This window comes from Octodon degus, unplaced genomic scaffold (genome assembly GCF_000260255.1).
Source record: "Octodon degus isolate 3935 unplaced genomic scaffold, OctDeg1.0 scaffold00035, whole genome shotgun sequence".
Classification (NCBI taxonomy): Eukaryota; Metazoa; Chordata; class Mammalia; order Rodentia; family Octodontidae; genus Octodon; species Octodon degus.
Window position 1 is genome coordinate 1,447,402 of NW_004524611.1, and position 27,190 is coordinate 1,474,591.

The window sequence follows — 27,190 nt, forward strand, 5'->3', positions numbered from 1 at the left end:
TTTTTTTTCTTTTTCTTCTGTACCAGCGCTTGAACTTGAGACCCTGCACTTGCCAGGCAAGCCTTATTCTACTGAGCTATCTCCTTGGCTCTCAATTTATTTTTTAATGTTTAATTTTTAATTAACTTATTTTTAAAAGAGAATAAAAATAGTTAAAATGTTAGAGATGATACAGAATTCACTAACAGAATGACAGGAATGCCAGCCACAGTGGTTGTTATATTGTAAATTGCTGTCTCCAAATTAGTTATTCGCATTACCAGATAGAAGCATGCAAAATTGGTCAAAAAATGTTATGAAAAATTTAGAAGGAAGAAAAAAAAATTGAGCATGAAGTGTACCTCTCAGGAGACCACAGCACTCCCAGGGCTGGGTGAGCAGCCCTGGCTCATGACACTCCGGATCTGGATCCTCCCCTCCTGAGTAGCTCGGGTGGATGTCACAGAATGAATTGGAAAGGAAACAACTAGGTGGTCGTCTTCAGGGTCTAAGGCTCAGGTGGCCGGTCCTGGCCTGCCTTCCTGCTCTCCAGCATGGGCCTGGTGTCCTGGGGGTGCGTGGGGGAGGACAGCAGCCTGAAGCGCTGCAGGTGGGCCCTGCTGCCCCTCGGCATGGCCCCAGGTCTGCTCTCCACAGTGCAGATCACATCTGCCGGGGAAGCAGCAGAGAGATAGCTGGAGGTGTGGAGTTATTTCTGGAGCCCTTTGTGGCCCTGAGAAGTAGTCCGCAGGGGCGGAAGGCTGCTTCTGGCCCACCGCGCTGCCCCTGGGGCAGCACATCTTGCTGCGCCCTCCGCTGTGCTGCACTCCTTACTCTCAGGACCGCAGTGCCTCCTTAGGAGCAGTCCTTCCCACCTCTGGACCTGCAGTGCCACTCGCTGGGGCCCATGGGCAGGAAGGACGCAGTGTGAAGGGGTAGCCCCTGCCACGGTCTTCCTGGCATGGGCAGAGACCGTGGTCCTCCTGTACAGTTGGGCTGCCACGTGTTGGGCCAGGCCTTGCCTGCTCCATGGCTGGGTAGGCTTTGGGTGGTCCCAGATATGTTGGAGTCTTAGCACCAGCCCATGGAATCTAGGAATCTGCCAAGCTTGGAAGGGCCTTTGTGCTCTCTGCGAGGCACCTGTAGCCTGGCCGTGGTGTGCCAGCTCCTCTTGTTCCCACAGTACTTGCAGTTCTTGCGGAATCATCCTTCTAGTGGCTGCTGAAGCACAGGCAGAGTCCAAGTCCGCTTGGTGGCCCCTGGTGACTATCCCAACCAAGGTCTCATAGGTGTTTTGCAGGTGTATTCTAGACTTGTGGGAGTCCCTGATTGCTTCTGGGTGTGTGGCACTGCTTTTGTTCCCATGGACGCTGGTGATACCCAAAAAGGGGACACAGAGGCAGCCTGGGGCCCTCCCTGATGCAGTTGGCATGGTATGGCTCTCCAGTGCAGAGGATTAGGTCCCCTGCTTCCTCTGGTACAGGACAGGTCACAGGCCAGCTCTGCTCAGCCAGCAGCCCTACCCCAGGGACCAGAGTATCAGCCCTTGTGTGCCCTGGGATGGGGGGGTCCAGCGAGCTCCCAACTCGGCCTCTGAGTTTCCCTGGAGTTGGAGAACATGGGTACTGTCCCATGGCCCCCACTGTGTCCCTCCTTGGACACAAAGTGGGTGGGGTGCAGGCATGGAGGGCTATCTGCCTCCTGGCTTCTCAGGTCTGAGGTCCCTAGGCAGTCTGCCACCTCCTTGCCACTTTTATTTATTTTTTGAAACAGTCTCCCTGGGTTACCAAATTGCTCAGGCTGGGCTCCAACTTGGGGGTCTCTTGCCTCAGCCTCCAAGGGTGTTGGGATTGTAGACACATACCACCACACCTGGCCGCTTGTCCCTTCTTAGAGTCTTCCTCCACTGGTTTGGTCTAAGGTTTTTACTAGTAATAGGAGGTTGGGTCTGAGAGGAACGACGTTCCTATGTTTGGGGCAGAGCTGGAAGGCCTTACTTCGGTTTTGAAATTTCCTGGTTGAAGGCTTTCACTCCCACGTGGTCAGCCTCTCAGGAAGAGGGCGAGAGTTGAGTCACTTGGCTCCTTGTGAGGCTCAGCCAGGAGGTGAAAGCGCTCATCAGAATTCTGCGTTCCCGCTAGAAACAGGCCCTTGGAAAGGGGAGGGAACAGCTACAACACGGCTGAATGTCTGCTCCCAGCTGATCACTTACCAGCTCCTGTTCCAAGCTGCCCATCTGTCTCTGCCACTCGCTGCAGATGTAAAACCCAAAACAAGCTGGGTATGGTGGTGCATGCCTGTACTCCCAGCACTTGGGAGGCTGAGGCAGGAGCATTGCTGACAGCTCAAGGCCAGCCTGCACTGCCTAGAGAGACTTACTCTCAAAAGTCCAAAATCAAGCCAAGTACAATGATTTCTTTCTCTTTTCTTCCCCCCATCCATCTGAATTGAGGAAAGACCCGTTTTCTACCTGGGAAATCATTTTGCCTTAATTTTGGCGACTCCTGCTATATGCACAGGACCAGGGCTTTGCAGGACAGCTGAAAAGGTACTGAGGTCTTGGTCTTAGTGAGCGTTGATCAATTTCTGGTGGTTTGGGGCATCAGAGAATCTGGGCCTAGGGTCACAGCCTGGCTCTTGGTGGGGACAGTGTCCCTCCAGTCAAGGAGCAGTGAATGTGCGCTGTAGACAGGCTCAGACCAAAGCCCAGGCATCCGGCTGCGAAGCCCGTGATGTCATCACGCGTGGCCCGGTCCCTGCAGTGTGCATAGCACAGGAGGGGTGTCAGCACCCTGTAGATGGCAGTCTTGACCTGAACCCACACCTCTGCTGTGCCTCCTGCTCCCTGGCTAGGTGTGAAGTCCTCCTGCATAGGTCATGGGGTGCAATATATGGTGCAACTGGGGCTCCCCATCACCTGCATCTGGTCTGCAGTGGGTGGGGGTGGGGAGTGAGTCAGTGTCCTCGGCCAGCAAGGTGTAAGCACACGCAGGCCACGGCATCATGGAGCCACTGGGTTACCCAGTGAGGGTGCCACACATGTCACCAGATGGTTAAAGAGAATTCCTGGGCACATTATCCTCAGATGGCCCGGGCTGCGGTTCCGGAGGGCCCGTCCTCCTGGTCAGCAGGAGTTATTTTGGGATGGCAGGCCTGACTGTGGGGCCGGGTGATTCATTATGCACGGTGTCTGCTGTCTTGGCCTCCGGCTGTGGTGCTGGGACAGTCGGTGGGAAGCCTGGGACCCGTGTGACAGAAGCATGTGGCTTTTTAGCAGTGTGGCCGTGTAGGGCTTCCCACCCGTGAGCCATGGACCCAGTGACTCAGGGGGACACGTACCTGCCCACTCCGTCCAGGGCAGCTTGTGTTGTGCTCAGTGTGACTTCCACGGAGCAGGCCGTCTTGGCCCTTGCCTTCGAGCCCCTGGGGCCGTAGCAGGCAGGCCTAAGCGGGCGGCAGCTGAGGGTCTGGTTCCCCGTGGTAGATGTGGTGACTTCAGGAGACCCATGGTACGGCCTTTCTTGCTATATTTTTGTAGATCCAATAGGGGAAGCAGTACCCTTTTGAAAATGATAGATCCTACGGATTTTTTTTTTTTTTTTTGTGGAACTGGAGATTGAACTCAGGCCCTTGTGCTTTCTAGGGAAGTGCTTATTCTACTGAGCCATCTCCCTGGCCCTGATTTTGCGGATTTTACAAAGTTCATTAGAAAGTCTCCTAGTGGCTATTCAGTGACTCCTCTGGGCTCCAGTAGTATAGGAGTGCTGTAGCCAGAGTAGATGAAAATTATGGTAGGTTATTTATTTGCTTTTTCTTAAATTAAAGCCATTTGAAATTCTAACTCATGGTTATGCTTTAAACAGTTCCACAATAAAATCCAAATTTTACAAGACTCACCTGTCAGTAGATGTCTAGAGCTTTAATTTTAGAAATGGCAGCCTTCTCTGGATTGCAGATTGTCGATCCGTTCTGACCTTTGTGGGTGGGAAAACACCTGCCTCGCTTGTAGTTCAATTTAGTGTCTCTTTGTAAGGTAGAACGTCTGGCTTTGGGGTGGCAATTCTGGGCGGGATGCCCGAGTGAGCCGCTTTTGCCCTTATGGAGGCTGCGCGTTTGCTGTCACTGTGACAGGATCCCCGAGGCTGGGAAGTATCTTCAGGACCCATGTCTGGCTCAGAGGTTTGGGGTGAGCTTGTGGGGTGGCCTTGCCTGCCCAGAGGCCCGCGCCAGTCCCTTCTGAGGGTGGCCCGCCATGGTGACCTTACTGCTCTGCGCTACCCTCTGCATGCCACTCTGGGGACAAGTTTCCTGTGTAGGAGCCCGGGCCAGGGCACGGCTGGCACCTCCAGGCTGCCACGGGGCGTTGCCTGTCATGCATGGGCTCACCCTGCCCTGAGCCCATCGGGCGTGGCCGAGCATGTGCCCCCTGGGGGCATCAGTGTGCTTTGCCCCATTTGTTTTGTCTCGGCACCTGGGTCAGGGTTCGGCCCTGAGCCTCAGGTCCTTGTGGGCCAGTGCTGGCTCCTGGTGTGGCCAGGATGCGCAGTGGGCAGTGTTGAACCGCACATCTAGCTGGGATCTTCATCCCGGGAAAGCATGTTTGACGTTCCTGCTCTGAGGTTGGGTAGGCAGCCCTCTTGGGGGTCGCTGGGCTCAGGCACAGCGCCAGGGCCCAGGGAGCCTGTGGAATAGGCGTGTGTCCAGTGCTGTTGTGTCCGGCACCTGTGAGCTCAGACGTTTGCCAGGGTTCTGCATAGGAGTTCAAGGAGCAGGCTTTGGGTTTGTGGAGCGCAGAACTCAAGCCTGGCCACATAGCTGTCCAGCAGGGCCGAGCCAGGTGAGGCGGGATTTCAGGGCTCGGCCCCTGTGGGGTAGAGAAAAGGACAGGCAGTGTGGGCCCAGGGGCGCAGCCCGAGCGCGGTGTACAGCCGCCACAGGGGGGCTCTGTGCTCACCGGGCTGGGCTAATAGAACGCGTGCAGCTTAGGAATCTGCCAGGACGCTTAGGTGGAGCGAACTGACAGACTACTGAGGAGAATACACCAAGGAAGACTTTTTCAACTTGCTGAGAATCAAAAAAAAAAAAAAAAAACAGAGGTTGGCTGGGCAAAGCTTGGTGGCATGCCCTTGTTATCTCAGCAGTTCGCAGAACAAAATGGTAGGAACACAACAGGGTCGTTATATTGCGTACTGTTGCCTTCAAATTAGTTATTCAGATTGCCGGACATAAGCATGCAAAACTGATCAAAAAAAATTAAAAAGAAAAAAATGTGAGCATTAACGGTTCCTTTCATTAGACCAGTAGAAATCAGCAGTATGGTCCTCTAAGCTATCCTTGAGTTTATCTTCTTTATAGTGAGTAATACTCCATTGTATGTTTTAGGGGAGCAGTTCAGCCCGCCTTGAGGGTGAGGCTGGTGCAGCATGTGGTACCAGGGATTGAGCCATGGTCCCCTGAGCCTGCCTAAGCTTGCCTAAGCAGGTGCTTTAGACCACTACGCTACCTCGCCGGCCCTTTCTTTTGCTTTTTGTTTGGCCAATTGATTGTTTTGGCCTCCATTGTATCAGAAGACTACATCTTTTTTATCCATTCCTCAGCGGATGGGCATTTCTTTCATATTTTTCATTTGTAGTCTATTCCTCCTTTGATGTTTAAACTGTATATTAGCTTCATTGTATGGCATTTAGGGTTTTGCTGTTAGGTCTGCATAGGATTATCTTAATATATCTAGGTTATTACTCACATTTTTTTCCTTTTTTTTTTTTTTTTTTTTTGGTGGCACCAGGGATCGAACCCAGAGCCTTGGGCGTGAAAGGCAAGAGCCCCACCTGGAACCCCAGCCCCAGCCCACATTTTTCTTCTTAATACAAAAAGGATTCCAGTCTTTATGGTACAGCCTTTTTGGTAGATCTCACAGGGACTTATTTTAAGATTTAAAGCTTGTCTTTTCTGCTGCTGCGCTCTGTGGTGCGTGGAGGCCGCCCTCTCGGAAGCCATTTCCGGTGCGCGTGGCAGCTGAGCCGCCCGAGCCCCAGATTCCCTTCTCTGTGCTGCTTCCCAATCTCACTTTTTACGTGAATCTTTCCCGCTCAGCTTTCCATTAGTGGGTGGTCACACTCGCTGTCTTCTGTTCCTGGTGGCAAATCCTGAGTCTCTTTCCGGATCGTGCTCTAGGAGAGCAGGGGATGGGACCAGTTCTTGTAGAAGAGATTCGCAGCGCTGGCTCCTCGCGGTGCCCGGCTGCTGTGTCCTCAGGCTCCCCACGCAGTGAGCAGCTCCTGAGGAAGGGCTGGTTCTCTCTCCGCTAGAGCTTGTATGCGAGCTGTGGCCGTGGGGACGAGGACCTCACGGGGGACTGTGCTGGTCAGAGGAGCTGCTGGCCTCGTGGAGCCAGAGCGAGGGCAGCAGGGCAAGGACCAGGGTCTGCGTCCTCTGGGGCACAGGGACACAGTCAGTGACAGGACCAGGCGGGCACACACAGCCTCAGGAGCCACCACCAGTGAACACCGGGCTCACGTGTGCAGGCCAGCCACTGTCCTGTGAGTGTGGATGGGAGGAGGAGGCAGGAGACAGCGTGTGGAGGGGACCGCAGGCGCGCCAGGTGGGGTGGTGCGGTGAACCTGCTCTGAGAGCCGGAGCAGGCAGGTGGCAGGTGGCAGGTGGCCAGGACCCTCCCAGCTGAGCCTGAGAGGTATTGGGCAGAGGCCCCAGGAGAGGCTCCTGTGTGGGCGGAGGTTTCTAGCTCTCCTTTTCCTTTCTTTTTTTTTGAGGTTGAACCCAGGGCCATCACAGGAACCACATCCACAGCCCTTTTTACTTTTTCTGTCAAAACAGGGCCTCGCTAAGCTTCATGGCCTCCATCTCAGCCTCCCAGTCACACGTCACTGCCCTGGGCTGGGCTGGGTTCATCTAGGGGAGGCTGTGCGTCATACAAGAGACAGTCCTGGGTGGCTGTGTTCCCACGTGCCCACCAGGGCCCGGGTGTGAGGCTGGCCCTTGAGCCAGGGGGCATCTGCAGAGACAGGGCAGGAGGAGGGACCTCAGAGTGGCACTGGCCACCCTGACACTATCCCTGTTCACGAAATTAGCCCCCACCCCAGTTGCTTTCAGTTCGTTCATTGCAAGGTGTTAGCCTGCGGTGGGGTGGCACTAGCAGGTGTCAATTGACCCAGCAGAGTCTCAGCATGTGTGCTGGGGTGGCAAGCCTCAGGAGAGAGCCTGGTGGGGTTGCTGCCGCCCATGGTGCTTGAGTTCTCTGCTGGGCTCCGCCACAGAGTCCCAGCTTCCAGTGGAAAGCTGAACCCTGTAGCGTGACCCACACCCCAGGCGGTGTGCATTCCGCCCCCAGGAATGCCACCTGCAGTCCTCCCGGTCTTGGAGTTTGGCAGAAGCGATCTGGCTTCTAGGTGTGACGTGTCTCGAGCTTATGACAGTGGGAGAGCTGTAATTTAATGGGCATGGGTGGCCCTCCATGTGGAAAACTAAGTATAACAGAACAGAACCGTGTTCGAGTTCAGCCGCTGGACGCAGCCGCGTAAATATTGACACTGTGAAGCAGAATGTTGACTTTAGTATCAGCTGGCTTTTGGCTTTGTGTGAACTGATTTTCCTGAACCGTAGTCTCATGCAGAAATACAAACTGCGTCAAGAAGATCATTTAAATTTTCATAAGGTCAGAGCTCAGTGGACGACCAGCAGGCCTCCACACTCTCTTCTTGTAACGTGTGTAAGTTTAGCTTCAGAATTAGGAGGACATGGTGAAAGCAAGAGAACAAGGCTGACTCGTCACTCAGTCCCTTCGGTCAGGGGTGGCACACTTTCCAGCCGTTCTGCAGCTGCTGGGGAGGAAGCCTTTGTCCCTGCAGAAGCCACTGCTGTGCATCCACGGGTTTGTAATTCCGTGGTCGGTGTCTGAGGATGGTCCGTGCACTTCCTGGATGGCTCCCTGCAGAAATGTGTGTTCGGGTCCCCTGCCAGCTCTTGGGTTGGCTTGTTGGTGACTTCAGTGTTGAGGTATCAGCAGTCTTTGTATATTTTGAATATTAATTTCTTGTCAGATAAAGGGTTTTCAGCTATCTAGGTCCATTCTGCGGGTGGTTCTTCCAGTTTCTTGGTGGTGTCCTCTGACATGTGTCTCAGCGGCTTGCCTGTCCTGGCTGGAACAGGAGTCCTCGAGGACGCACAGTTTACGGAGGAGAGGTTTACTTGGGTCACAGATTTAGCCCATGGTTGGCCGGCTCCGAGCCAGAAACCTCTCGGCAGAGGTGCCTGGCAGGGCAAGGTGCTGGACCCATGGCGGCCAGCAAGCGGGGCGACAGGAAGAGCTGGGGTCAAGAGTGGACTCTGCGGGTCTCAGTCCCAGGGACGTCCCGGCCGGGGCCACAGGCGCTGTCTTCCGCTGTCCTCCCTCCTGCCTGCCGGAAGAGCGCTGGGGGACTCCCTACTACACTCTCTGGCCTTCACGGGCTGTATGCTTGCTTGGATGTGCTTTTGCTCACCCGGTTTGTAAAGCCCCTTCTCAGGGATGGTGAGGAGAACCTGCCTGCTGCATCCGGGCTACAGAAAGGCCTCTTTCTGCTCCCTCTGGTCTCTGAGTGAAACAGACAGAAAAGCGGCATCGGAGGAGCTGTGTGCTCAGCTCTCGCTGCTGCAGACAGAAAGCAAGGATGGGTGTGGGCTAGACGGAGCTGCCGTGGCTGGGAGGCTCAGGGCCACCTCCGTGCTCCTGCAGGGGGGCATCCCCTGTGCCTGCGAGCCATGGTCTCCCTGTTCTGAGAGACCAGGAAGACTTTCCAGAAGAAGCCCTGTGTCGCATCCCCAGGACGCTTCCCTTCTGCTGGCCCAGGCTCTGCCCGCCCCTCGCCCCACCCACGGTGCCCAAGGCTGTGACCTGCCCAGGCTGGGATGTGGCGAGGCCCTCTGTGTCATCAGTCACACTCTGACAGTCTTCCTCGGTGGCTTCTGAAAGCAACTGTCTTGCTCTCGTAAAAGCCCCGCGGCGAGGTTTGGCAGTGTCCATCGCGGGTTCCTGGAAAATCAGACGACAGTTCCAGAATTTCTCAGAAAACGGGGTGATTTACAGTAGGCTCTGTTCTTGAGCAATCTGCAATTATAGCAATTAGAGAAATCTCCAGAGTTTTATAGAGAAAAATTCTTCTTAAAATCTTGAGCGCACAAATAACTTTCTGATTCCAGCAGTGTTTTCTTGGCTCTCGTGGATGGCTTTGCCGTGGAGTGACCGGGACGTGAAGTTGAGTTTTCTGGGGCAGGGCCTGGCCCCGCAGCGTGGGCTGGCCTGAGTGTGGAGCTCGGTGTGGCCCGGCCAGCTGTCTTTGCTGGCAGCTGCCGAAGCACCAGCATGACTTTGCGTGTGTGCTCCTTCTGCTTTGGCCATGGAGGCAGCAGGAGTCGAGGAGCGCTCTGTTCCCACCCGGGGCCTAGGCAAGCCTTTTTCTATCAGACGCTTCTGAGTTCTGGTATCTGGGGTAAATCACGCACCACTCCCGTGCCTCAGTTTCCCTCCTGGTAGGAAAGGGCTTCTTGCTGTCTTGGCTGTTGTGGGGGTTGCAGGAAATGGGTGACAGTGTCCTGCTAGTGGAACCCTCACGCTTTAGAAATGCCATCCCCACCTATCACTTGTGTCGGGCTGAACAGACAGCTGTGGTCCCCCAGACAGACATTAGTGGGGGCGACATGGTGCTACTGGAGAAAATTGGGAATTGTGATGATTGTTCTGGCGAAGCAGAGGACAGACGGGAGAGGAGCGGGCGTGGCTCCCACACAGAGGGCCCAAGAGGATGGGGGTGCACCGAGGAGGTGGACCAGGTTGTCCAGCTGAGAAAAGTGAGTTGCGCAGGGTCTGGGCAGTGGAGGGCTGGGTGCCGAGGTTAGGCAGTGAGAGGCCCTGCTGCGAGCAGAGGTCGCTGGAGGTTCTGTTCCGACCTCACCCTCACAGTGCCAGCTCTTGGGGAGGCTGAGGCAGGAGGACCCGAAGTTCTGGTGCAACCCAGGAAGTGTGGGGGCTTAGAGCGACAGTAAGGGGCTGGGGCTCAGCGTGGGGGTTCTGGATTCAGTACCCTGCACTGTAGCACCCCCCCCAATTTATAAAAACCAAAATTCAACCTGAAAGCTATTTGACTGCTGGCAGAATTTAGCCTGTGCTAGAACCCTCCCTTCTCACCCGTGGGCTCTGGGGGCCTCATGTGTCCTTGGCATAGCCCTACCAGATCTCAGCGCAGGGCCTTTCTCCCCCACCGTTGCCACCCGCCACCCAGTCCAGGCTCTGGCACAGAAGGAGGGATTATGTACTTGTAACGAACGGCAGCATTTCCTGCTCTTCAGAAAAAGACCAAATGGAAAGCAGAACGTGTTCTGTAGAACCTGACACCATTTGTGTCCCGCCATGCCACAGGAGTGAAGCCCTGTAAGATCTGCAGGCAGATGTTACCTATGAAAATATTTCTTTATTACTGAATTTCCAAAAGGAAATCTTGCTGTATTCACCTGTGATTTCTGGGTGGACCACCCACGGCCCCATTAGACAGGAAGTCTCTGAGCCAGGCACTGTGACCACGGCCCCAGGCTGGTGGCTGCGGAGTGGCTGTGCCCATCCAAGTGCTGGCAGTCCTTGCCAGCTCCGGGTACCAAGGTGCTGCTTCGGGTTCTGCCTCGGCGCCGCAGCCCGAACCTTCCTCTGGAGCGCAGAGCCGGCCCCCAGGGGACCCTGCCTGTTTCGCCAGGATGTTTCATTGGAACCCAGCAGCCTTTCACCCATGCACAGAAGTCTCCTTTGTGGGAAAGGTCAGGTGGCTTCCGCTCCTGGGCCACACCGCACTGTGGATTTTCCACGAGCTGCGGGGTGACTGGCTCTTCCTCCTCTCTGTCCTCGGTACCCACACTGCGCAGAAAGATGTTTTGTGTTGAGCTGTGTTGGCAAGAACTCCCTCCGCAGCGCCGGGCTCCGGGTCAGAGAGGAGGTGGGAGGCTGCAGAAACATTCCTCAGTTCCATCCTGCACAACTGTCCCAGCTGATGGGCTGTGCAGGGAGGGCAGCTTGGCACGTGAGATGAGTGCCGCTGAGCTGAGCAGCAGCACACAGAGGCCTACGGGGCTGTGCTCCCGGCCAGCAGCTCCCGCAGACAGCAGCTCCCACTCTGGCCAGCCGCTTGCTCAGTCTCTGTCCCGATCTTCTGACATCATTGAGAGTCCAGGCTCATGTGGGTCACACGTGACCTTTGACCTTGTGCTTAGCAAACGGGAGACCCCCCCTCAAGTGAGCTGTTGTGTCCATCGGTATGAGCGCGTGAGCTGGCCATCTGGGTTTTTTTAAAGCAATGTAGAATTATTTTTTGAGAATTTTTTAGAAAGATTTTTAAGATGACTACGTAGATTTGAGATCAGTCTTTCAAGTCTTTGAAGTCATAGTGGAATATTCATTTTAAAAAATTAACTTATAACCTTAGCCCTCTGGGAGGCTGAGGCAGGTGGATCCCAAGTTGAAGCCCAGTCTGGCCTACTTAGTGAGTTCCTGTCGTAAAAATAAAAGACAGCTATGGATGTAACTTAATGCTAAGCCTCTGTGTTCAATCCCCAGTAATGCAAGCAGATAAATAAGAAATGAAATAAAAATAAAAGTTGTGTAGGCAACCCTTTTCCTGGTGTGGTGGGGGAAGCCGGTATGCGCCGGTCGCTGTGCAGGTCCGGCAATGGGGCTTCCTGGGCCCCGTCCCTGGGTGGACAGTGTTAGTGGTGTGTGTCGGGAGTCGGGAGGTGGCTTCATCCCAAGGTGCATTGTTCCCTGAGGTGACAGGCGTGGACCTCCTGGTGTTGCGCTGGGGCCTTATTGCAAGGGGAGGCTGTGAGAGTGGAGGGATGGAGGTGGGGAGGGGACAAGGAGCCTGGGGGGGCGGGGGCCCATGGGCTCGTGTGGGAGGAGGTGAAGAAGGTGGCGGCGTGGTGCAGGGAGGGGGCAGGAGGGCATGGGGGTGGCGCAGGTGGAGGCGACGGGCTGGAGGGACAGGAGGTAGATGGAAAGTCCTGACCCGGGAGACGCAGGGGCTCAGGAGAGAGTCACAGCTGCAGTGGAGGCAACAGGCGGTGATTCTGGGATCCCAGGTGAGCTGCAAGGAGGTGGAGGTGATGGAGGCAGAGATGGAGGGGTGGAGGAGGCACAGGTGGAGGCGATGGAGGTGATGGAGGCAGAGATGGAAGGGTGGAGGAGGCACAGGTGGAGGCGATGGAGGTGATGGAAGAGGAGTCAGAGGGGATGGAGGTCGAGGTGATGAGGTAGGGGAGGAGGTAAAGGGAGTGCCGGGCTGGTGGCAGGGGGCAGCGGGCAGGGGCTGCCAGGACAGGCACAGCAGTGAGCCCTCTCGGAGCCCAGCCCGCTTTCTGTACAACCCCGATGCCGCCTAGCTCTGTCCCGAGGTCTCCCCAAGCCCCGAGTGGTCCCCGCTGCTCTCTGCAGCGTCCAGCCGCTGCCTCACCTTGAGGCTGTGCTCCTCTGCTCCCCTCATGGGAAACCGGAGAAACCCGGCCACACACCGACTGGGTGGAGGCGTCTTATTTTGGGAAAACTATTTGTCAAGATTGACAGGCCTGGGCGAGGCTGCTTTGTGGGTGATGGAAGTGCTCTAAAATTAGACCCTGGCGAATGTAGGCAGGCTCTGCGGCTATCCCAGCATCACCGGTCACACACGTCCCGCAGGTGACAGGTGTGTGAGTAACCGCGCAGTCAGGCTGTGGTGGAAAATGAAAGACAGGGATCCCCCTTCCCGAGAATAGCCGAACCGTGCAGACTCTGGAAGAGCGACCCAGAGGCATGCGCTGGCAGCCCTCAGAGGCTCCATGCTGGGGTGCAGGAAAACCAGGGGAACGCTGGGGGCTTTATGTGAGAGGATTTTCACTTCTAAACTGGTGCTTCTTGTGGCTCAGGAGGAAAGTTCTTTCCATTCTGATCTTAGGATTCACAGGGCACTTCCTGTTCAAGTCGCGGTCTTAGTACAGCCCAGAGCAGCGCGCCTCCGGGCCCCTGCGCAGTGTGTTTCCCGCTGTCTTCACAGCTCAGCTTCCCAGGATGAGCTCTGCACAGAGTGTTAGGGCCAGTTAACCTGCTTCTCTGCTTTGAAATCTCAAGTTTCCTCTGCTTTTACATAGACACAGAACACAGAGTTGAAACAGGCACTGCCCTTCGGGGCAAAAAACACCAAAGTAGCTCCAGCTCCTTTTTGCCCAGGGCTGTTTCAGCTTCCATTTTTGAAGGCAGCAATTTCACTCTCATTGCAGCTGGTGCCCTGGGCATCGAGGCCGCAGCTCCTGCAGTGCTGTCTGAAGCCGAGGGGTTCGAGTGGCCGTTCAGGTGGCCTGCTCTGTGCTCATGGTTCGGAGCCTGTTCTCTGGGCATCCCCAGTTTTCACCTGGGGATGTGAGTGGCAACGCCAGGGGCCAGGTGCACTTTGGCTTGCCCAGCCGTACAAAAGGGCAAAGGACAGGCTGCGTCGCCAGACAGGTTTCAAAGAGAAAGGAAGTAAATGGTGAGACCCCGCCAGCCTGGTCCTTGGGAAGCACAAGCAGTCTCCTCACTTGCTTGTCCCCGGGCAGGCTGTGCAGGGATTTCCTATTCCACCCGTGCAACCAGAGGGTAGGGAGAGTTGGGGCGAGCCAGGAGGGGTCTCCCATTGAGAACCTCGGGGCCAAGTCCTCCGGCGTGGCTCCGCCTCCAGCAACCTGTTCAGCTGTGGACTCCAGGGTGACAGCCTCCGGTGCGCCTCTGGGAGCCGGTGTCTCAGCACATCCTCTAAGCGGGCCGGACTTTGACTTCCCGGAGTCCATGCAGGGTGTTCTGCTGTGGGAAGCCCTGGCATCTAATGAGCAGTGCCTACAACTGGGGTCATGGAGTTTGGAGACCCCCTTAGCCCTTCCCTGGAAGGGCCAGAACTGTAATTTAGGGCTGTGATCTAAAAAGCTAACCTGGCCATCAAAGAGAGATCCGCCTGTCCTTGCCGGTGCTGGGCCTCCCGCGGCTGTGCAAGACTTTGATAGCTCTGACCGCTGGGCCGCCCTGCCCTAACTGGGAGCAGACCTTAGACCAGAGCGGATGCCCTGTAGGGGAAGCCGTGCCAGTACAGATGAGCCTGCCGGTCGGTCGTGTCTGGATAGTGGCTGGACAGCTGCCCCTCTCCAGGCTGCACAGTTGCTTTTCTTTGTTTTTTCTCCTTTTTTACTTGGGGTTGAATGCGGGTTTTTCACACAGAGCTACATCCCAGGTCTTTGTTTATCTTTTATTTTGAGACAGGGTCTTGCTGAGCCACTCAGTTGCCCAGGCGGAGCTCCACCTCGCCACCTGCCTGCCTCAGCCTCCCTGAGTGCTGGGGGGTTGGACTTATGCTTCCACGCCCATCTAAGAATTACAAATTAATGCCACAGTCGCTGGTGAGTTTTCTCTGCTACCTTTTGTGTTTCTGCTTTCTTTTCCAAACACAATCCTACTTTTACAGGTTGAGGATTCCTAATCCCAAAATTCAAAATCTCAAGTGCTTCAAAATTCAGTGCTCTTTGGGCCCCCGTATGTGGCCGCATGTGGGAAGTTGCCCTCTGTGAAACTTTGTTTCAGACACAAAACTATTAAAAATATTGCCTTCAGGTGATGTGGATAAGGTGTGTAGGAGGCATACGTCAATCTTCCGTTTAGATTTGGGCTCAAAAAAAAAAATAAAATAAAATAGAAGATTTGGGTTCAATCCTAAGACACCTTCTTGTGTAGACATACATATTCCAAAATCTGAAAAAAAAAGACTGAAGTCAAAACCCTTCCGGGGCCCAGGAATTATAACTCAGGGGCACAGCGCCTGCACGGCCAGCATGAGGTCATGAGTTTGATTCCTGGTACCACCCCTTGAAAAAAACAAAAACAAAAACACCACTTCTGGTCCTAAATATTTTGGGTAAGGGATGCTGAACCTGTATTAAATCTTTCTTGGTTTCTCAAGGGTATGGAATTCTTATCCTGAACTCCTGTCTGCTAAATTTTAAAAGGCACATTTATGTTTTTGAGCTATGGAATTTGTGTGAGAGAGAGAGAGTGTGTGTGTGTGTGTGTGTGTGTGTGTGTGTAGTCACGGGGCATGAACCCGGGGCCTAAACACTGGGCTCCATCCCCAGCCCTTTCTGTCTTATTTTGAGAGCAGGTCATGCCAGGTTGCCTCGGCTGACTGTTTACTGCACCTAGCTCAGCTTCCCAGAGTGCTGGGATACAGCCCCCCAACCAGCCCCCTTCTGCACCCGGCCAGGAGGGCATTTCTAGAACATAGCGAGTCCCAGCCGGCGGCCCAGGGCTTGCCTCTGCTCCGGGTAGAAGGGCGCATGAGGTGAGGAGGCCTCTGACCATGTGCGTCCAGCAGCAGGCAGCTGACACACACGACCTTTGGCCCCGCCTTGGAGCTTCTAAGGATCAGCAGCGAATAATCAGAAATGTGTGCAAGACTGTGCCCAGAGGCATGTGTTTGATCATTATTTATGTGATGTTGATGTTGCAAACCATCAGAAAGTATCTAGGATGGTAGTTTTAGTATAAAAAAAAAAAATGGTATTTACCAAGGCTTAAGAATCACTTCATATCATGTTAATTGCAGAGGCCAAAGCAGCTGGGAACAAAACACAAAATAGCTCACACAACCCGATTTCCAGTGTCTGCTCGTGTCGGAAAAGCAGGCTGAGAGCACACGTGCACTGGTAGCCTCTGCCCACTCGCGGGCTGACCTGAGGCCCCACTCTGGCTACCAATATGGTTTTATAATTATATTTCCTGCACTGTTTTAAGAAAAGAGGAGAAAAGAGTCCCTGATGGGAGGTGAAGAGCGGATTGAGCAGGCGCGCTTGCCAAGAGTTGCAGGGAGCCAAGGGGCAGCCCTGGTGACGGGGGGCTGAGAGCATCCCCCTTCCCAGCCAGTCCCGCTCCTTGGCAGCGTCTAGGAAGGCCTTCATGCACCCCTGCCCCGGCCATCCGTGCCCCCGCAGTCGCTCTCACCTCCCTCGTCAGAAGCAGGAGCTGTGGTCAGCCTTCTTTCACCGTACCAAATGCCCGCAGTGGTGACCTCCAAGGGGGAGTCCATTGCGGCTCATGGTCTCGTGCCCTTGACGCTCTGCACCTCTGGTGACACTGTGCGTCATGGCAGAGGGGCCTGTCCACCTCCAGGCAGCCAGGAAACGAGAGGTAAGGGGGTGGGGTCTCCGTGTGCCCTTCGCAGGCTGCCCCGGTCACCTTGCTTCCTCCACCAGGACAGAAACCAGACTCCATATGCGGCCTTTGGGGACTCCAGACCCAGCCTGCCTCCGCCGCCGCCTCCACCAAGAAAGAAGGCGGGGGCGGGGGCTCTGGCATCAGCTGTGGACAATCCCCAATCTCTGACGCTTCAGCCTCACGACATGTTGACCTACAACCGTAACAGAGGGGTATGCATTGAGTGGAAACCGTGCTTTGAATCTTGAGTTTGACTCCTTCCCTGGGCTGCTGCAGGCTGTCCGATGCTGTCCTGTGACCCTGGGCAGGGACAGCAAGACACAGTTCCCTGTCGGCTCCTGGGAGCTGCCAGTTTGCTCCAGTGGGTGCTGTTTAGAGGTGTGCCGGTTGGTAGGGCATGTGTAGGGGATTGTACTCCTCGCTCCGAGCCCTGCCACTCCATTCACATGTGGTAGGGCTCGTGGAGTTGAGCATGCAAATCGAGGGTCTGTGCTCTCTTGACGGTGATGGGGGTAAGTAAGGGCACAGTGCCGCACGGTGGGTCTTTGGGCTTGGCTCCCCTCCAGGCACAGTTCCAGGTGTGTCTAGCTACCCTGGCACTGTAAACACTTCCCAGAGTGCACTCATCCGTAAGAGGGCCTGGCACCTGCCACCACATGTGAATCGCTGTGGGTTTCGTAAGCACATGAGTGTTCAAAGCCGTATTTCTCCCATATTTTAGTGATTTTTCTGCTAGCTAGATTGAGTTTGCAGGCAGATGTTTTTCTAGAGTTCTGGGTCTCGAAACTGCTGTCACCTGAAATTTCCCTCATCTTTCCGAAGTCACGCTGAGCTCCTCCCGCCATGCGGAGGGAACATTGCTAAGCAGTGTCTCAATCCGCATAGCAGAAGGTCACAGCTGGGTGACCAGTCATTGCTATGGAAAGCATGTGGGTTCGTGGGAGAGAAATCTCACGATATTTAAATGTCTGCATCTGACCTATTTCACTTGGCGTTCGGTCCTGCGGCCCACACAGCTGCTCCTTGCGAGGTCTCTTCTCTAGTGACCCATGCACACGCGGGCTTGCAATAGCTAAATTTTGGAAGCAACCTAGGTGTCTGTCGAGGCTGAATAGATAAAGAGACGGCGTCTACACACAGTGGAGCGCTACTGTGCTGCGCAGAAGGATAAGCCTGAGTCATGAGTAGGAAGATGGATGCACGCTGAGACTGCAGTGTTAAGTGAAATCAGTCAGGCCCACAAGCTTAGATACTGCACGGCTGCTTTTGTATGAGAAGGCGGAGCATGACTAAAGAGCAGAGTGAGAGACAACAGCAAGTAGGGAGGTCCTTTTCACAGGCGAGGATAAGGAGACAGGAAAAGATAATCGAAGGAAAACAAGGAAATAGACCTTTTATAAGTGGAGGGGGACCGGGAGTCGGGAGGACCGGGAGAGATGGGCAGGATGGGGTGAGAGAGGAGGTACCGTGAGCTCCGGCCACGCATAAGTTCCCGATAACCGTACGCACTGCAAATGGGACTAATAAAAAAATAAGGACATACAAATACAGAGCAAATAAGGAAAGCTGGAAGGGGCGGGAGGGACAGGGTGCTTCAGGATGCAAAGTGGATAGGAGGGCAGGAGCTGAAGTGGTGAGAGGCGTGAGCGCACCCGTGCCCGGAGGTGGCCCTCAGCAGCGTCTGGGGCTGCGCAGGGTGTGTCCGCTCACTGCGAGGGCTGAGCCAGTGGCCGCGCTCCTTCCGAGTCACTGTCCAGAGAGGACTGCTTAAGCCGAAAAGGCAGGAGTAACTAATGGTCCTCCTAGCTCTTCCGCACCTTTTCCGAATTGGTTTCCTTTTGAGTGTAATTCACGCCGTGGCTCGCTCAGACTGTCCCCAACAGCCACGCTGGGAAGTGCGGCAGCCCCTAACGCCTGTGTCTTTCCCTTAGGACAAAGTGGAGCCTGCACCCCAGAATCCCGGAGACCTGGCTCCGCCTCGCCTCCCGGCGAAGAAGGGGAAACAACGCCCCGGTAAGGACCCGCAAGAATGGCATAGTGATGACCCTGCTGGGGTGCATGGTCCTGGCGTCGGGGCAGGGGCGGGCTTAGAGTCGGCCGCTGGTCCCACATCCCAGGACACTGCCCCCGAGTTGACGCTGCGTGTGGTGTGCTGCCTCCCAGCACGGGGTGTCCGTGCACTTGGAGCCGTTGCTCAAGGGCGCTAACACCTGGCTCGGTGCAGCACTGCACGCTGGACCGAAGGGAGCACAGCTGCAGCGCGTGCAGGGTGCAGCTTGTGTCCTTTCCAACTAGCGATGGTTTGTGGTTGGTAGAGCCCATGAATGTGAGACCCGGGGTAGTGGCGGACAGCTGTGTGTTCTAGAAAGTTCTAGATGCTCAGAGCAAGCTCCCGATGTTGAGTCTTCCTTTCCCTTAAGGAAAAACAAGCAGCTCATTCACTAAATATAAACAGAATGTGTATTACATTTTCCTACTCATGATAGAATGGGATAAATAACAGCAGAACTCATACGAGGCCCGGCCTGAGAAGGAGCCTTCTTTGTCTGTTAAATTCATGTGTCAGAATCCTACCACACGCAGCATAAGCTAAAATATTAGTCTTGCCCAGGAAAATCCAGAATTAGACGAGGACTAATGTCCAGAACACTAGTTGTTCCGAGAGAGCTTAGGCAGCGCGATGTGGGATGCAGGGACAAGAACAGACGCTGCGGAGAAGAGGCGAAATCTGGGCCTGTTTGTAAATAGTATAGTTGTTCCAAAATAAGTCCGTACAGAGACCCAGACAGCGCTTTGCAGATGGGTAGGCGCTCCCAAGCTAGCAGCTGCGGGGTGAGAGGACCATGTAGCATCTAATGGTATTTTTAGACCTAGTAGGAAGCCGGAAATGTTAACAGAAAAAGACATCCCACGTACAGTAGTAAGAGAAATTGTGAAGTACCCAGGAATGAATGCGAGAGTCCCAGCCGTTGCGGCATGCTGCTGCAGAATGTAACCCGAGCACTCTGGGAGGATGAGGCAGGAGGACTGCAGGTCCAAGCCCAGCCGAGGCAGCTCAGTGACTTAGTGAGTCCCCATCTCAGAATGAAAAGAAAGGCTGAGGACATAGCTCAGCGCGAAGGCCCTGGACCCAATCCTCAGTGCTGTGAAACAAAGGACTTCCAGCCCTGAAGGAGCAGAGGGCCGGCAGTTTCAGACTCACAAGGGCTTCCCCTGTTCAACACGGAAGAGCTGAAGTCAGAGCCAGCCAGGGAGAAAGAGCAAGGTGTGTGGCGGGTGAGAGATAGAAGGGGAGGTTCCTGCAGACAGTACAGCCAGGACCAGAGGGACAGACTCAGGTAGGCAGACAGGCCAGTGCAGCATGGGGGTCCCAGCACCAGGGCTGGGGGTGTGAGTTGGGGGCCCGGCCACACTCTGAGCCTAGTGCTCAGGTGGGGTAAGTCAGTAGCCAAGTGAAAGCCCACCCTGCCTTTTATTTACTTGAGTAGTGATGACAACAGGAAGTAGCCAGGTAGACAAGCTGAGCGAGTGTGCCCACGAGCTGCAGGACGTCCCCTACCATCCCAGGAGAAGCGGGAAAGCACTCCACATGGTGGAAGATGCCAGGTGTCCCCAGGCCGGGTGGAGCATGGGTTGGGGAGCCTGCAGGGCTTATGGCTGCCCCTGTTCCTCTCCTGAGTGCATGCTGTGCCCCCTCCTGGTGCCTGGAAGCGCTGCAGCATGCAGGACCCCGCGAGAGGAGGGAACATCCACCCGCGCCCGCCCTAGGCTGGGTGCCCTCTTCCCCGCTTACACGACAGAGGCACAGCCATCTCTGTGCACAGAGGCCTTATGCTTGTGCATGCTTCAGTCCCCACTGCTGTGCGAGGGCCAGGGGCCTGATGTTCAGCATAAAAGATTAGCCGTGACTTTCCTTGACCTGGTACTTCTGTCTGCTCAAGAGGATTTATTGCTCTTGTTTTACTGCCTCATTCCTAACATAAGCTGCTTATTTTTATGTGACAGTTGCTAAAAATGCTTCCCACCTTTCTTAGCAGCAGCGTGCAGGAATGGAGGCGTTTTCCTCTGAGAGTGAGTGGGCCGGGAAGAGCAGGGGGTGCGCTAGATGGCTTCTGTGAAATGTTTCCTCGTTGTGGTGGAAGTACATGGGACGGAAGTTACCACCGTAAGCACAAGGAAGGGTACAGGGGGTGGCACGGACAGACAACGGTTTGTCATTTCTTTTGAAAGCCCTCCTAGCACCCGGAAGAGACCCTCCGCACGCCCCGAGCAGCCCTGCCTTCCTTCCCCCAGCCCTGGGTGATCCTGGCTGAGCTTTCTGTGCCCGGGAGTTTGTGGAATCCAGGGAACTCTGAGGAATCCCGCGGTGTGGTCACCTTCCCACCTCAGGGCACAGCAGCTGACACCCACAACCCGGAGCAGGAGAACCTTGCTGCGGCAGCCCACGGCTCCCCTCCATGGTCAGCTGGCTCTGAGGCAGAAAGGGCGGGGAAAGTCCTGGCAGCAGGAAGTCAGAAAGTAACTCGGTGGCGGCATGCAGTTCCCGAGGCTGAGTGTTGAGGAGGGCGGCAGAGAGAAGCTGTCAAGACCAGCGCTGCTTTACATAGTGTGTTACCTCTTTTCTCAGAGAGCATACTCGTGTGTGTGTGTGTGCATGCATGTGCACGCCTGTACACATGGTACTGGGAATTGACTCCAGGCCTTCCCACTGGACTACACTCCCAGTCCCCTTTGCTTTTTATTTTGAGACAGAAGCTCACTAAGTTACCCCAGCTGGCCCTGGGTGCTGGGGTTGGGGGCACTGCCCACCCCACCTGAGGGTCTCGTCCATTTCTTGAGGACATTCACCCCACCTCACTTACCCTGAAGGTCCACTTATGGCTCTTCCCAGAGTCATACATCATAGATACTTGATTCAGGAGATTCTGAACTCACATGTCATAAATAGACCCGAGCTGTCCAGACAGCTCCAAGTGCTCTGCCCTGCACCCAAGTGGGATGCGCAGTTATTTCGAGCACGCGGAGATAAAGCCAGCCCGCGCAGCCCCTCCCTTCCTGCAGAGTGCTCACAGGATGTGAGGGGCCAGGTCACTGAGCGGATACAAAAGTCAACCAAAGAGACGCCGGGTCTTCTTACAGTCCTGTTCTCACGGGATAACTGAGGCCCGTACTCACCCTGCTTTCTGCGATGGGAGATGCGCCGTGCCCTGGTGGTAGCAGTGTGGGCATGAGTCGGAAGTCGTGCTCGGCGGTCCCAGGTAGCATCACGGTCGCGCAGCCTGCTCAGTTTGTCGTGTTTCTTTCTTCTTGATTTTTATGGTATTTTTTCACTTCATAGGAAATCGTCTGGGGGTACTGGTATGTAGACATGCGCAGCTCGAGCCTTTCCACCGTCCCTCCCCTTCTCTTCCTCTCAGAGGGCAGCTCTTGGACCCAGTGTTCTTTCAGATTGTTTTTCATGTGCCAATTCCATTACTTTCTGCTCTCCTCTTCATAATTTCTTTCTGTTATTTTCTTTCTTTCTTTTTTTTTTTTTTTAGCAGAACTGGGGATTGAACTCAGGCCCTTGCGCTTGCCAGGCAAATGCTTATTGTACTGAGCCATCTCCCCAGCCCCTTCTTAGCATTATTTTCAGTTTTGATTGTTCTTGTCCTTCTGGGACCTTGGCAAGCATGAATAGGTTATTTTGTTGGAATTGCTCTTTTTTTTTTTTTTAATCTGCACATTTGAAGCTGTCATGTCCTCAGTGCTGTTTCCATCGTGTCCTGTAGGCTCTTGTATGTTGTATTTCTATTTTCATTTGATTTTAGAACTTTGTACACTCATCCCTGACATCCTCAGATCCGTTGATTAGTCAGCAGTGTATTGTTTAATCTCCACGTGTTCGCATAGCTTCTTCAGAGTCTTTTGCTGTTGGTTTCTAGCTGCGTTCTGCTGTTTTCCCATAGTTTGCAGGGGCTTTAAATTTTTTTTGTACTTACGTAGTTATGCTTTATGACCTGTCTTGGGTAGTTTTGTTGTTGCTCAAACAAAATACCCAACTCCTAAAGTCAAAGAGGAAAGATTTATTTTGGCTCATGGTTTATCTTGGTTGCACTCTGTCACCGGCTGGCTCCGAGGCGGTCTGGCGTAGCACAAGGGCCTCTCAGAGGACGTAAAACAGTTCTCAACATGGAAGGTCAAGGGTCAGGAGCAGCAGAAGCAGCAAGCAGCATCAGCAGCCCTCTTTCTGCCCTTGCATTGCACCCCCATCCCACGCGGGGTAGCGCTGACACCCAGGGAGGGTATTCCACCACCCACACCCAGAACCGCACCAGACCGGTTAGTGCAGCGATTTAGTCACCGCGCACCCTTAACCCCAGCGTCACACACTGTAAGTCCAGCCTCCCTGCAGAGCCCCACCTGTGACCACATGAGGCTTTAGGGGCATCTAGCCACAGGCTGTGGCATAACCTAAGATGGTTGATGCTGGAAAAAGTTCTGTGCGTTGTTGAGAAAAACGCGCATGCTGTTGTTAGATCGAATGCTAGCGATTGCTGCCTGCTGGGGGCTGTCGCACTGGCTTGCTTCTTCCTGTTTCTGTTGTTTTTGTGCCTCGGGTGAAGATCAGTAAGGGTGGAGAAGCTATTGCTGCTGTGGAGACCGGGCTGTGTCTCGCTGTCTCCCGGAAGCTAGGCTGGGCAATCACGGTCCTCCTCAGGTACATAGTGTAATGTTTGAGGTTCTTCTTACTGTCCAAGCTCCTGCGTAATCCCTGAGGCCACTCAGAGAAGAGAAAACAGGCTGGAACAGTGTTTAAGACATGCAGATGAACCAAGAATTGGTGTCAAGTAAAAACCAGTGAAAATCAACTACTACGGCACCATTCGCGATAGAGATCAGCAAAAGTAATTTTGTCAAAGGCTCCCTGGTTGTAGACATGCTGTATCACAGTCACTCCATCTACACCACTCTTCACAAAGGAAAGAGACCTACAATAGCGGTGTTTGGACGAGGACAGGCCAAGCAGAACGTGCAGTGACTAGCTACTAAAAACAGCTCTGCTACCATTAAAAATGGGAAAGAAGTCTGCAGCAGTAGCACAGAGTCAACTTAAATAGGCAGGAATTAGTAGCGCTCAGTAGTAATTGTTAGAGTGGGGGAAGTCTGGGGAGGCAGAAAATGAAAGAAGAAAAAAATTGAAAAGAAAAGGAAAATGAAGAGAGAAAAGTGAGATAAAAAGTCCAGTCAAAGAATAAAAATTAATGGATTAAGTTAAATAAAAACAACGAAAGAGGCCTAACAAAAAGAAAGAACTAAGAGAAAAGAGAAAAAAGTACCAAGAGATTAGGAAAAAGACAAACATAAAACTAACCCCCAAATCCCAAAGACAGAAGGAAGAGCATGCCCACATTTCTGCTGTGGTCGGCTGTGTGGCTTCTTCCCGGGGCTTGGTTGGAACCCAGCGGCACGCGTGGGGATGGTGAGTCACACAGGGCCTATTCTGTTTCCAGCCCCCTCGCTGCATGGATGCCGGGCCCTGCACTGTGTCCACCCGGTGTGGCTCTCGGTGTTGGGGCGGTGCTCCCTCCCGTGGCTCCGTGGCTCCTGGGCGTGTGTCCTCTTTTTCCTCCGCTGTATGGAATCTCTCACCTTCATTTGTTTCCTCCTTGTGTGTTTGCGTGAATTTCCTGCTGCAGAGTAGGTTTTTAAACTAGTAGGAGCACACGCACTCTGTGGTGTCACCCACTGTGTCCCCCACGAGGAAGGCACTATTGTGTCCAAATACCCAGGGGGAAACCGAGGCCACAGGAGGAGCCTCACCCAGCCACACAGCCTTGCGTGGTCAGGCCATCCCCTGGGCTGAAGGAGCCTAGACTCAGCCCCTTGCCAGGCCCCTGCTGCCGCCTCCATCCCTGCTCTCCTGCCTCTGGACTGGCGCCTTTGCCCTGGTACGTGCCCCGGTCCTGCAGCTCTAGTCGGTTGAGCAGCTGAGGTTGCAAGAGAGCTAGCGCACCCTCGGGGCTGTCAGCTCAGCCACATGGCTCACAGCACAGCCCGCCCCTCCCTGCCCTGTCGCCTTTGCTCTTCCCCTCCATGCTGAGGGTTATTTGTCTTAATAAGGAGAGGGGAACAAAGCCAGCACCGAGGCGCAAGGACTCTGTCTTCACCCAGCGTCGGGCAAGCGGTAGCCCCCTTCCCTTCCCCTGTCCTTATTTGGAGCAGAATTGAAACAGTCATTGTGGCCCTTTGTCATCTTCTGTCTGGGCTGTTCTGGCCTGGCTTTCCTGGGGCCCTGACGGCTCACGACACTCCTTTGTCTGGTCCCTTTGAGCAGATAATTGGGCTCCATTGATGTTTCTTGTTCCCTTTGGCCTTCAGGATGCTGACGCTCAATAGAGGGCTTGCTCCCTGCTCCCTGCCCCTGGTGGGCTTCTTTTCATCTGCTGGCCATCTCCATCATTCCCCTGTGACATCCGCGCGTCTGTCCATCCGTCCATCCCTCTGTCCCTTCAGTCACTGAACAAGTGTCTGTCTCCTGCTCAGCGGCGCAGCCTGCGTCAGACATGTTAGTTAAGTGGCTGGTTTGAATTTGTGGAGCTGAGCTCACCGAACTCTGACAGTGCGGTCACAAAAGATGCTGGTGGCCTGAATCTCCCTTTTCAGGGTCACTGTTCTTGGAATCATACTTGTAGTTTTGATAGAAAGTGGGAACCTTCCAGATTGACAAGTGATCTGTTTAATTTTCCACCCCTGGGCTTTTGCCTGCTTTAGTGTGCCACAGAGGGATCAGGAGTTGGAATCGAAAGGCTAATTGTGGTCCAGCACACCCAACGTCAGACTTACCATCTTAGCCTTTTTAAAACTTACACAGTTTGGTGGCCTTAAGAGCAGTGGCCTGTTGTGTGGCCACCCCAGTGCCCACCACAGAACTGTGGCCACCTCCCCTGGAAGTTCTGTCCCTGCGGGGTGCCAGGTCTTCAGCTGCCCCTGCCACCCGGCCACACGGACTCTGCTTCCTGTCTCGGTGAACGTGACCCTGGGACCTGACACAGCATTTGTGCTTTTACTTGTGGTCCCGATCAGGCAGGTTGCTTTCCTATGGGCACGTATCCCGGCGCCACTAGGACGGAGGAGAGCACTCCTAAAGGTGCGGCGCTTGGGCTCCGTGTCCTGTGGCCATGCTGCTCAGACAGCACTCGAGTGCACTGCGCAGGGCAGGCATGTGTGCAGGCAGGCATGCACGTGTGCAAGAGCATGTGTGCGGGCAGGCATGCACGCGTGCAAGGGCACGTGTGTAGGCAGGCGTGCGTGCATGCAGGGGCACGTCTGTGGGCTGTGCTCCTTCCCTGACCTCACACCTGGTCTCACCTTTCTTCTGAGGCTGCTTCTTCTTAACCATTCTTGGGCCCTGCTGTGTGCACACCCTGCGCGGGACAGCGAGTCGTTTCCTGTGGAAATCGCCAGGGCAGGGGCAGAGGGGAGACCTGGGGACGTGTGGCCCGGGGCCTGGCTCCACAGCAGCCGTGTCTCAGTGCAGCACCGGCGTCACATCTTTAAGATGCCAGCAGCATCCAGGGACACAACCCGGCACGGTCTTTAGCACCCCTGATGAACACAGAGAGGACACTAGGTGGTGCTGTCCACTAGGGGTGGGGCTGCGTCCACAGGCACGCAGAGCCTCTGTCTGTCTCTGTCTCAGTTTCTCTGTCTGTCTCTCCCCGCTTCTCCCACATCTCCCTCTCCCACTTGCCCTCTTTCCCTCTCCCCCTTTCCCTCACCCCCGTCCCCCTCATTCCCTCCCCCATCCCGATATTCTCTCCCTTTCATCCTCTCCCTTGTCTCCCTCTTCCCCTCCCTCTCTCCCCTGGCCCCCGTCCCTCTCTCTCCCTCACCCTCACCCCTGTGCCCCTCTCCCCCTCTCCCTCTGTCCCCCTCTCCCTCTGTCTCCCTCTTTCTCTCCCCTGTGCCCTTCTCTCTCTATTGTCCTCTCCCCCATCCCCCACTTCCCCCTCTCCCTCATCCCCTCTCCCTCTTTCTGTATCTCCCTCTCCCCTTCTCCCCCTCTCTCCCTCTTACCCCTTCCCTAAGTACCCCTCTCCCCATCTCCCCCTCTCGCTATCACCCCCTCTCTCTATCACCCCTTCTCCCTATCACTCCCTCTACCCCTCTCCCTCTCCCCATCTCTCCTCCCTCTCTCTCATCTCCCTCTCCTCCTCTGCCTCCCTCCTCCATCCCTCTCTCCCTCTTCTCCATCTCCCCCTCTCCTATCTCCCTCTCCCTCTCTATCAGCTCCTCCCCCTCTCCCCATCTCCCTCCCATTTTTTCTTGCACTCCCCCTCTCTCCCTCTCCCCATCTCCCCATCTTCCCCACTCCCTCTCCCCATCTCTCTCCCCATCTCTCTCTCCCCATCTCCTACTCGTCCCCTCCCCTTCCCCTCCTCCTTTCCCCTTCCCTTCTCCATCTCCCTCTGCTCCTTTCTCTCCTTCCCTCGTCCCCCTCTCCCTCTCCCTCTCCTCTACCACCCCTCTCCCTCTCCCCACCCTCTCCCCGATCTCCCTCTCCCCATCACTTCCTCTCCCTCTCTCCACCCTCTCCCCATTTGCCCCCTCCCCACTCTTCCCCACTTCCTCTGCCCCTGTCCCCCGTCTCCTCTCTTCCTCTCCTCCCCTCTCCCTCCCTGCCATGCCCCTCTCTGCCTGTCCCTTTCTCCCTCTCTCCCCTTTCTCCCTCCTCTCTCCTTCCCCCTCTCTCCCTGTCCTGTCTCTTCCTCCCTCCCTCCCCCCTTTCTCCCTCCTCTCCTTTCCCCCTCTCTTCCCTCTCTCTTCCTATCTCCCCCTCTTCCACATTGTCCTCTCCTCCTCTCTCCCTCCCCCTTTCTCCTCTTTCCATCCCTGCTCTCCCTCTGTCCCCTCCCCTTCCCTTTCCCCTCCCCTTCTCCCCCTTCCCCTCCCCTGTCCTTCCCCAACTGCCTCTCCCTCTCCTCCTCCCTC

At 54.9% G+C, this 27,190-nt stretch overlaps 1 protein-coding gene across 6 annotated transcripts in view; it reads left to right on the forward strand.

Annotated features, from left to right (window-relative positions):
- The window catches only part of Grb10 (growth factor receptor bound protein 10), an 80,855-nt gene that overhangs the window by 29,843 nt on the left and 23,822 nt on the right, over positions 1 to 27,190 (forward strand). For 4 of the 6 annotated variants that reach the window (XM_023714424.1, XM_023714422.1, XM_023714423.1 and 1 more), the window contains exons 3-5: positions 14,269 to 14,409; positions 16,255 to 16,428; positions 18,148 to 18,229. In XM_023714424.1, the coding sequence (XP_023570192.1) occupies positions 14,362 to 14,409; positions 16,255 to 16,428; positions 18,148 to 18,229 (304 nt within the window). In that variant the 5' untranslated portion in view covers positions 14,269 to 14,361. Of the gene's footprint in view, positions 1 to 13,482; positions 13,487 to 14,268; positions 14,410 to 16,254; positions 16,429 to 18,147; positions 18,230 to 27,190 lie in introns of all 6 variants that reach the window. The other 2 variants (XM_023714427.1, XM_023714426.1) reach the window with 2 other exon arrangements.